The following is an 11,797-nucleotide window of genomic DNA, read 5'->3' as shown; positions in this document are numbered from 1 at the left end:
TAAACTAAATTTATTATAGTATCCCATTCCTGGAGTTTTACCTTAACCAACTTCTCCCATACATTGACCATTGTTGATAATTTCTACCCAAACCTTCCTTTATGGAATAGAACTATTCCCCCCTCTTGGTACCAGAGCAGAGCTGAGACTTAAACATGGTCAAATGCACTGTGAATTCCATAGCACATTCTCTTAATATTTGAATTAGTATGCTATCTAATCCCATAACTGTATTTCAAAGATCTGTAATATGCTATACGCCTGCAGTTCATTTATCTTTGTTTCCATGTAAGCCCTTGCCTCTCTCTCTTATTACTCCATTATCACCATCTGGATGACATACCCTTGCTAGTAATTCAACTATTTTGTATATATTGAACAAACTTGAATTATCTTCTTACTATTGGCATTTGTCAAAATTATTCTTCTTTTTACTTGCCGCATACTGAATAAACTCTTTGCGATTACCTTTGGCCTGCACTACTAATTTTCTCTCATACTCAGATTTTGCTTTCCTTACCATACTAGTCATCCTTCTGCCTAGTGCTTTATACTGATGTAACTTTTCTCTGATTCTGTCCACATTTTTTGTTTCTTTTGTAGCTTCTGCTTAATGATGCATTTTCAGAATTGCGTGAAAACTGCAAAATGAAACAACTATTTCTACTTTCATCACTACATTATCCAAAGGCTATTAAATTCACTTACTTTATTATGCCAATACCTTGCTTATTTATGAAACATAAATGATCGATAAAATGTCACGACGTATATCACACACAGTACGCTTGAATTGAAATTTATACTGTAAATTTGCAATAAATGGGATGGTGTCTATGAGCTAACTGTTCTTCTGATACATATTCATTTAATTAGAACTCTTATTTAAAACAAAAATAATTAGAAGTATTTTAATAGTTAAATAGCTTTGGAAAGCACTTGAGAATTTTAAAAACTAAACAAAGTGCTCCTTTTTTGGCAATCAGACCGATATATTTAATGCTTTTACTATTGAAATGATCCATTTGATTTATATCTTTGGTTCAGTTACAGACAAGACTAGAATATAGACACAAACAAATTAGGTTATTATGATGCTTCATAATTATGCAATGTTTCTCACCCATTCCCAAGAGATAATGACTTCAGAAATTTCAATAATCAACATTTAAAAGTAAAAAAAAGGTAATCAATCAGGGTGTGGAAACAAAACAAAACAAAAAAGTTTAAATTAAGAGATATACTGGTTTTTCATTGCATACAGTGCATTAATGAACAATCAATATATTTTTTATATTTATTTCAACTGTTTATTTAAAAAAAAAGTAATATACTGTTAATTGTCTAGCAACATCTTAGTGCAATCTCAAATTATGATAAATGAATATATAATCGATTTTAAAAAAAATCGACTAATAGTTCAGTCTTATACAAGCAAAACTTAAAATCACTTGCAATAAAAGAACTTCCTGAAATAATCTGTAATATACGTTACTATTTGAGGGAGGACAGAATCAAGGAGAAAATAGGTAACTAGTGGTATGTCACACGGTAAAGTGCTGGAACCACTACTGTTTAATTTGTACATAAATGATATAGAAAATAATCTGAAAGGAAATAGTTATTTGCTGATGATGCAAAATTAGGTAGAGTAACAGTTAATCAAGGCATGTGGAGAGCTTGCAGGATGATTTAAATAGGCTGTCAGTTTAATGTGGAGAAATATAAAGTTGTAAAACAGATTACAAGCTGTAACACACTGATGGAACTGTACTCCAGGAAATAGATGAAGCTAGAGATTTAGGGGTTGTGGCAGTAGACAGAGTTAAAGTTTAGAGGACATATTGCTAAGGTAGCCTATAAGATTATTTGGCTTTTGAAGAACACACTAACAATAGAGATAAGGAAGTTATTTCTCTTTATAAGGCCTTGATACATCCACATCTGGATTATTGTGCAAATGTCTGGTCTCCTGGGGATGAGGAAGTGGTGAGAAGATTCAGAGGCAAGTGATCAAGATGGTGAGTGATGTGTGGAATGTTCCCTATGAGGACAGATTGATGGCGCGTGGACTTTAGAAGTTGGTTGATAGGGGAAAAAGAGAGGATATGATAGAAATATTTAAGTTGCTTAAATGGTTTTATAGAATTGATGGAGGGGAAATGTTTCAGCACTTGGTTCGAGGGGCCAGAACAAGAGGTTATCCCTGTAAATTGGGTAAGGTTAGCAAGGGTGTGAGAAACTGGATTTTTTGCTTCGAGTTGTGAATAAATGAAATGGGTTGTCAGTCAGTTGAAAGTGCTGTCTGTTAATGGTTTCAAGGAGAGTATGATAGATAGTGTTGATAGGTTGCATCTCCTGATTAGTCATTGGACTCCATGGAGGTATATTTTTAAATATTTCATTGCAAGTTCAATAGAACTATTACTGAAAATCACTGTTATTACAAGCCTTTTTTTTAAAAATGATTTATATAATTATTAAAAAACTCAGTCACAACAAAAATATCAATATGTATAGATATATTTGTCGATATCACACTAATAATTAATAAATACTAATGGTATTGCCATTATGATTTCAGTTATCTTTCACACCTTTTCTTGATAATTTTAAAGCTTTGAATTTATCATGTATATAAGCACTTTAAAATACAGAAATAATCTTCCTAAAGCAAGAATATTACTCCATTTTAAATTAAATATGACTTACACTAAGCAATCTTGATGATAAGCTGCTTACAAATTATTTCTTAGGAGATATATGCACATAAAATTTTATTAATATTTTCTTTAGAGTATATAATGAAATCCTTCCAAAAATGAAGAGCCCCCACAAAAAACATTAAATCGGAGAGTCTTAAAGAATGTAAGCCTACTGTACTAGTTTATCATGCAGATTTCCAAGTCAGTAACTTTATAATGAAAAATTACATCTGTGATGATAGATATTCAGTTATATAAATATGGTGTGCTGGAATTAGTAGTTACCAAGTAAAATGAAGTATAGATCATGCAAAAACCATCAGTAGACTACAAGTTTAAGATTCCTTCATTAAAACATTAGCATATTTGTGCTTGATAAAAGTGTAAAAATATTTCAGCATTTTGGTTTGTTTTTATAAAATCACAGTTAAAATCATTCTACAGTCCATGCCAAACTTTTACTTCACTTGCTCTTCTAGTCAATAACTATACCTTTCCAAATTACCTCTAACAAAGAACTTCAACATTATTGCATCTATGACTATACTAATAATAATACAAATTAATTCTTTGGAATAATAATAATACAAAATTAATTCTTTGAAAATATTTGAGGTATCTGAGTTGCTCTAGACAACGTCCACGAAAATTAGGAATCCTAAAACTGAAATAATGAAAATACAGGCACAGTAACCAAGTCTCTTCCCTTAAGATCTGATAGTTCTATTACCACCATGCACTTTACTGCCACTCCTCCTAAAGTATGGATCAGTTCAACTGCAGCAGCCATTGTACCTAAGAATACAAGAAATAACATTTAAATATTAAATAAGTCTTTAAAACTTTTATAGTATTAACATCTTCTACTGAATACAATTTTAGGTCACTTAATTCTTGCAAGAATTATGATCTGGCTCATCATCATCAAGTACATTCTTTGAATGTGTACAGGATTAGGATAGTACTACATGATGTTAATTAGCAATAACTAACATCCTACCAACTATTAATTTCCTGTTAGGACTTTAATATTGTCAATCATTATTTCTAGCTCAAAACATGAATATTCATTAAAAGATCAAAGTACACATTTTAACAAAGTACTAATTAAAGCTTCAAGATTTATTTTATTATTTTTTTTTTTAAAAAATCCGACCTGCATGTGAAAGGTTAGTTAGACTGTATAGCTTGACCAGAAGCTGCTCTTGTTCTGTTTTGGATTCAGTATGTGATGAATATTAGTAGCATTCCTGATTGTGATGTCTATCTTTGTAATGTCAGCAAACAACTGAATACCTCCTGTTAGTCCTTTCCCATATCATTATTGCATATATTGAACAAAAATGTTTCAAGGACTGATCTCTGGGGTACACCACTGGTCACTTTTAGTCTAGAAGATTGACACCTTAATTTTCAGCAATATCCATCAGCCACCCACTTATCCAAGTCCATAATTTATATTGCCCTATATCCTCCAATTTATTCAACAGCTTTTCATTGGATATCTTGTCAAATGCCTCATCAAAGTCTAACAGTATCAAGTGTATCCATTCCCTTTATCTACCTCAGCTGTAACATTATTATAAAATATAAGCAATTGCAAAGTATAGCTGTCTGTCACATTTCTGTGAATTCTTACCAGCTTTACTAAAATTTTCACCACCATTCCAGAGATGCTGATAGATCAGTAGTCAGACATGTCAGTTTCTGCACCACCCTTATACAGCCAGGTCAAAAGCCTAACCTGTTCAGCTGAATATTTCTTTAGCATACATGATGATATTCCATATGTCCCTATTGTTGAATATGGCACATTATCCAGGTTATGTAACAGCTCTTAAACCTCCTTCTCACACAACTATCTTTTCATCAAATGTAGTGTACATGTTCATACATCAGTTTGATAGAATAGAGTGATGTGAGCACTCATTAATTATGAATAATTGCATCCACTTCTGACATAAACATACTGTCTAAATTCAGTAAAGTTATTCTTCCACATTTTTTTACTCAGAGAATAATTACAAAGTTCTTTTGAGTTGCATTTAGCTTATGCACCCAATTTCTTTTCATACTCCAACTTTGCTTTCCATATAATATTCATAATTTTTCTTAATGAAGCAGTAAAGTATGTAACAGACTGTGCTGTCCAAGCAGCAACAGCTTCAATTCCAAAAATTGTCATCTTGATTTTCACTCTATCCAAAACCTTAGTAGAACACTCACAATGCCAGGCAGCCTAAAAAAAAACAGAGCATGGGGCAGATTTTGTAGATACACAAACTTGATAGCTTTTAAGCATGTTTGGGCCAAAACATGTCATGTGAGATAACAGTCAGAATCAAAAACAAATCCTGGATACAACTTACCTCATCTATCAATCAAACAACAGTGTATCAATAAAAGGTAGATACAGAACACACCATTTGTTTACCTTAGACAATAAAGGATGTGTTGCTGCTGATCCCAAAGCTATTGCAGACACTTTGCGAGAAAATTTTGCAGGAATCTTGGCAACAGCTTCATATATCCTCCTGAATTTTTAACATTGAAAGAGTGATAACAGAAACAACAGATAAATTTTTCTAGCAATAGGCTTGAACCTTATAATCAGTCATTTGTTAAGGATGAAGTAAAAAGAGCTCTTTTACTCTCTCACCCCAGTGCAATAGGGCCTGATGACATCCATTATGAAATGATAAAACATCTTCCATCATTATCTATGGATCTCCTTCTCTAATATACAATAGAATACTTACAGAGGAAGAGTTTCTGGAAATAACCTATTGCTCTGGCCAGCTGCCTTTGTAAGATATTGGAGATAATGGTTAATGCCAGACCTGGTATTTAGAAAGCAACAATCTTCTCTCCAATATACAATCTGGATTTTGTAGACATCATTACCAACTTTGAACCATTTGGTCCATTTAGAAACTTGTATGAGACACACGTTCCTGAAAGAACATCTGGTTTCAGTGTTCTTTGACATAGATAAAGCTTATGACACAGCCTGGAGAAAAGTCCTCTATAACCAACTCTATCTAAGCAAACTTTCCAGGTCAGAGTGGGAAGTATGCTATCTCTGCAACATCATGAACATCAAGTGCAACACTTTTTTTTATTTTAACTCAATTACTGAACAGTTTCCTATACTGTAAGCAACGCTCTATGTTGATGACTTCCACAATTTACTGTTGCTCTCATAACATGAGGGTAATCAAAAGGAAATTTCAGCAAGCAATTGATTGAGTCTCTCTACAGACTCTTAGTAATGGATTCAGGTTTTCATTAGAAAAAAATTGTTTGTACACTTACGTTCAAAGCTGGATTATGGGTCTCTCAAGTCGATGGTTCTGCAAGGCAGAATAACCTGCAATCGTTGATTCCCATCCATCATCAGGATATACGGATAGCTACTGGTGCCCTTCGCACAACACCCACTCAAAGTCTACTATTATTAAGAGAGATCTCCAGGGAGTCAAGGACTCATCAAGGGAGACCACATGCCACATACACCAGCTATCAAACTTATTCTTGAATTCATTCACACTGCTTGCACACGAAACATTCAATGACAATCCATTCCAATCATGCACCACCCTAAGAGAGAAAAATCTAGCCCTCATCCCCCCCCTTCTTAGCAGCATTCATTCTCAGCTTCCAAGGCATCCTTGGAAGCTGAGATCCTCTTGTCCTTTCTCCAACCTCTAAAATGAAAAATTCTATCAAATGAAATCCTGTATGACCCTTTCAGAAGTTTGCAAGTCTCAATCATATCATCCCCTCTTTCTCCTGTTGGCTAGTGTTTGTAGTCTACAAATTCTCAATCTGTGTTCATAATCAGTATTTCACAATCCTGATATCATTTTTAACACTCCTTTGCACTCTACTATATCAGAATCTCAACAGAAACCAGGAAAGCAGACCTGAGCACAAGGCCAAGCAAGGTCTTATCAAGGCTTTGTAAATAGGCAAAATGATTCCCTATTTTTAATGTGAAAGTTTGTTTCAGTATTGCAATTATCTTTTGAGTTGTATTTGAAATCTTTTCTATATGACCCCTGAACTTCAACTTCCTATCTATTAACACTAAGATCTTCTAGCATAATCCCACCAGTATAATAAGACATTGGATAACTAATCACCAAATTGCACAACTTTGCATTTACTGACATCCATTTTTGCATGTCCCATTTTCAGTCTATTCAAATCATGTGATGATTTGAAGAGAACAGTTGTTTTGCTACTCTTTCCTCTCCCATTCTGTTTAGGTGACCATACCACCTGAGAATAGCTCTGCTAACACATTCCTGAATGCTAACAATGTCAAGTTCTTTCATAATATCCTCGTTTTTAATATGATATTGCCATTGATGCCACCTGTTCACATCCCTAATCTTTCTCAGAACTCTTATATCTGCAGTCTCTAGTCTTTGGTCAAATGTTTTACTTCTGACTCAGCTCTCAGATCCATAAGTTAAAATTAGCTTGAACACTGTCTCGTATACAGCTAATTTAGTGTTTTGACTAATTTCTCTCTTATTCCATATAAATTTATTCAGTTGAATTCCTACCATACCATACCAGCTTTATTGATTCTGTTGTTTATTTCCATATTTAATTTACTGCCTTCACTAAAAATCGTGCCTAAGTAGTTGAAATGTTTTACTTGTTCTATAGGTTCTCCACTCACAATGAAGTTGATATTTTCAATGCTTCTACCTATTTTCATTGTATTTGTCTTGTCATTGCTGACCTTCTTACCAAATCTATTACAAGAGTTATTCAATTTAGTCAGGGAATCTTGCAGACTTGTAGGGGATTTATTTAGAAGTATAACATCGTCAGCATAAAGCAAAGAGCTGACATTAACATCTTCAATTCTGATATCATTTTAATGCCACTTTCCTTCATAACGTGATCCATATACATAATGAATAACAGAGGGGATAATGTACATCCTTGTCTCACACCAGATTTAACATTAAACTATCTCCCTGTACTTCCTTCAATTCTAACTGCTGACTTACAACTCATAAAGACTAAGTATTGCTTGAAAGTTAATTTTTCACTTGCTTAGAGTATAATAAATTTAGTTTAAGCCTTTATCCAAGTGTGAGCAAACAAAGTTTGCGCCTGGAAGTATCTCCAGGACTGGGGTAAGGTGGTACAACACCAAGGCACTCCTTACAAAGGTGGAGCAAGCTACCAAAACTCTTATGTCAGTATCTCCCATAATGCATCTCCTTGCGGATATGTCTAATGTTATGCATTAAGGGAAGGGCCACAACCCAGACTAGTTTCGACCTTTATTGAGGTCTCTTCGGTGGTAGCCAGGCCCAAGTGGAGAGATACTAGGCAGAAGCATTAGCAGGTCATCTCTACCTATAGGAATTGCCAAATGGTGTGCCACCCTTTTTTAATAAATTACTCTGGATTTAGAGAAAGATGTTGAAAGTATATTTTTCACTTGGTTAGAGTATAATAAATTTAGTTTAATCCTTTATCCAAGTGTGAGCAAACAAAGTTTGCACCTGAAAGTATCTTCAGGACTGGGGTAAGGTGGTAAAACACCATATAAAGGATAAAGGATTAAACTAAATTTATTATACTCTAACCAAGTGAAAAACAAACTTTCAACATCTTTCTCTAAATCCAGAGTAATTTATTAAAAAAAGGGTGGCACCCCATTTGGCAACTCCTATAGGTAGAGATGACCTGCTAATGCTTCTGCCTAGTATCTCTCCACTTGGGCCTGGTTCCCACTGAAGAGACCTCAATAAAGGTCGAAACTAGTCTGGGTTGTGGCCCTTCCCTTAATGCATAACATTAGACATATCCGCAAGGAGATGCATTTTGCATTATGGGAGATACTGACATAGGAGAGTTGGTAGCTTGCTCCACCTTTGCAAGGAGTGCCCTGGTGTTCTACCTCCTTACCCCAGTCCTGAAGATACTTTCAGGTGCAAACTTTGTTTGCTCACACTTGGATAAAGGATTAAACTAAATTTATTATACTAAGTATTGCTTGATATAATTGGCCATTGAAACCATATAACTATAGCATTTTTAATAGCTTTTCTCTTGGCATCTTGTCATATGCCTTTTCCAGATCTACAAAACTTAAATACAGATCTTTTTTATATTCCCATGCTTTCTCAACTATTTGTCGTAAAGTGAAAATCTGATCCTAACAGCCTCTATTTTGTCTGAATCCAGCTTGTTCTTTACCGAGCTTGCTGTACACAATCCATCTCAATCATTTCTCTTGTATACTTGCATAAATCTTACCAGGGACACTCAGTAGGGAAATACCTTTGTAATTCTCACATTCAGTTTTATTTCCCTTTTTATATATGGGTACTATGAGATCTCTATTCTAATCATCTGGAATTCGTCTCTCTCTCTCTCTCTCTGTGCAGCCACTGTAAGACTTTTATACCTACATACTTGAGCATTTCTGATCGAATATCATCTACTCCCACTGCCTTTCCACATTTCAGGCTTTTGATGGCTTTTTCTACTTCAAGTATGGATATGTATTCCTGATTGCATGCCTGTTCAGTGGTTTTTACAACAGTACTGTCACTGATTGTTCTGTTTAGCAATTTTTCGAAGTCATTACTCCATACAAAGGATATCTTTTTCACCAGTTTTCATGTCACCTTTACCATCTATAATTCCTTTTACAGCACTTTTTACTCCATTTCGGAGCAGGCTCAAGAATATTTTGCCACCTACTTGATATATATTTTCTATGTTTTTACTAAAGTCTTCCCATGACTTGTGTTTAGCTTTCTTATGTTTGTCTCTGTATTCACTAAGCTGACTTATTTGCCAGAAATTTGATATTCTTTCTTCTTTTTCTTCATTACCTCTAACTTCCTGTGTCCACCATGGAGTTCTGATTTTTCTCCTCTTGCAGACAACCTCACCACATACCTCTCTGGTTGAATCAATCAATGTTTTCTTCAAAATTTGCCAATCTCCGAGGTTTGGTTCCCGTTCTCAAGCTCTTTCATTTTTTCTTGAATAATGTTTATGTATGGGGTGCTTAAGGGTCAAAGCTGTATAACTGAGAGGAGACCTCCACATAGCCTTTAAAGGAATGCGGAGAACCAACCAGGGCTTCTGACCTAATGTCCAATCCTCACCTTCTCGTGGTGCACCCTGTTGGGTATCTACCTGGATACTGAACGAACGAGGATGGGCTGGCAATTTGGGATTTAGCTGACCAAATTGTATTCTTATTGGTTAAACCAAAATAAAAAAAATGATAGTACGACATGACAAAATTTCATGCCTGCTGGGGTGTCGCCCGGTTAAACAAGGCCCCCGTTGTTTTCGCCTGGGAAAGGCGAACAGCGATATGTCAGGTACTGGAACAAATCTGAAAAGAAACCCCAACTCAACATCACCAGAGTTAAAGATTGGTACTATCAATGTAAGAGGCCTGAATGGCAAAGAAATGGAGCTAGCTGAGGAATTAGATAAGTACCAGATCGACATAATACGGGTGACTGAAACAAAAAAGACCAAAACTGATGAGATCTTTCTCAGCAATAAATACAAAATGTTATATTCAGGCAATGACAATCAAGGAAAAGAAGGAGTAGCCATAGTATTTAACACAAAATACGAGGCTAATCTTCTTGAATGGCAGTCAGTCTCAAGTAGAGTAATGTGGGCAAATATGAGAATGGGTAACTGGACAATGAGACTTATTTGTGCCTATGGTCCCACAGAAGGTTCTACTAAGGTAGAAGTGGAGGAATTTTTTGAGGCTTTAGAAAAAGCAACTGACACAATGAAAAAGGAAAAGTTGGTCCTTGTTGGGGATCTAAATTGCAAAGTAGGAAATGATTGTGAGACATACAAAAATATTTTGGGAAAATTTCGAGAAAAATGCAAAGCTAATAATAATGGCAAATATCTGTTGGATTTCTGCTCAGGACATGGACTGGTTATTACTAACACCATGTTCCAACATAAAAATGTGCAAAAATTCACATGGAGAGAAGAGGCTAGGAATAAGAAAAGTCTCATTGACTATGTTATTGTTGATAGTGATGTTTTCTCCCTGGTGCAGGACACCAGAGTGTACAGAGGATTTGAAATTGGAAGTGATCACTATTTAGTCTTAAGCAGGATAAAATTGAATTTCATATTCAAAAGAATAACATGTAAGAAAGTTTTAAAGCGAATAAAAGTTGAGCAGCTCTCAGATGTGAACTGTAGACTAAAAACACAAAGATTATTGAAGAAAAAAATGAAAGAGTTTGAGAATAGGAATCAAACCTTGGAGATTCAGTAGCAAACTCTGAAGAAAACATTGATTGATTCTGCCAGAGAGGCATGTGGTGAGGTTGTCTGCAAGGATAAAAAATTCAGAACTCCCTGGTGGACACAGGAAGTTAAAGAGGCAGTGAAGGAAAAGAAGAAAGCATATCAAAAGTTCCTGTCAAATAAGTCAGCTTGTGCTCTTAGAGAATATAGAGACAAATGCAAGAATGCTAAACACTGTAAAACTAGCTAAACAAAAGTCATGGGAGGACTTTGGCAAGAATATAGAAAATAAATATCAAGAAGGTGGCAAAATATTCTGGAGGTTGTTGAAGAAGCTTAGGAATGGAGGAAAGAGTGATGTAAAAGGAGCTAGAGATGATAAAGGTGACATGAAAACTGGAGAAAAAGAAATCCTTGAAGTATGGAGTAATTACTTTGAAAAACTGCTAAATGAAACAAGCAGTGATGACAGCACAGTGGTAAAAAAGACTGACCAGGCATGCAGTCAGGAATACACCATACTTGAAGTAGAAAAAGCCATCAAAGGCTTGAAATGTGGAAAGGCAGCTGGAGTAGATGATATTCGACCAGAAATGCTGAAGTATGGTGGTATAAGAGTCTTACAGTGGCTGCACTGCATAGTTCAGAAAGCCTAGACAGAGGGACGAATTCCCGATGATTGGAGTAGAGCTCTCATACTACCCATATATAAAAAAGGGAAATAAAACTGAATATGAGAATTACAGAGGTATTTCCCTACTGAGTGTTCCTGGCAAGATCTATGCAAGTATACTCGAGAAACGGTT

The 11,797-nt window shown here is 35.1% G+C and overlaps 1 protein-coding gene across 1 annotated transcript in view; it reads right to left on the bottom strand.

Annotated features, from left to right (window-relative positions):
* Nucleotides 1-2,505: 2,505 nt before the first annotated feature.
* The window catches only part of Aprt (adenine phosphoribosyltransferase), a 34,935-nt gene continuing 25,643 nt past the window's right edge, over nt 2,506-11,797 (bottom strand). Inside the window, exon 4 of the mRNA XM_090397636.1 lies at nt 2,506-3,500. Within this exon, the coding sequence (XP_090253762.1) occupies nt 3,364-3,500 (137 nt within the window). The 3' untranslated portion in view covers nt 2,506-3,363. The remainder of the gene's footprint in view (nt 3,501-11,797) is intronic.

This window comes from Typopeltis vanoorti, chromosome 9 (assembly GCF_054136105.1).
Source record: "Typopeltis vanoorti isolate ZY-2024b chromosome 9, IOZ_Tvanoo_1.0, whole genome shotgun sequence".
Taxonomy (NCBI): domain Eukaryota; kingdom Metazoa; phylum Arthropoda; class Arachnida; order Uropygi; family Thelyphonidae; genus Typopeltis; species Typopeltis vanoorti.
This window is presented reverse-complemented; position numbering and strand designations above follow the sequence as displayed.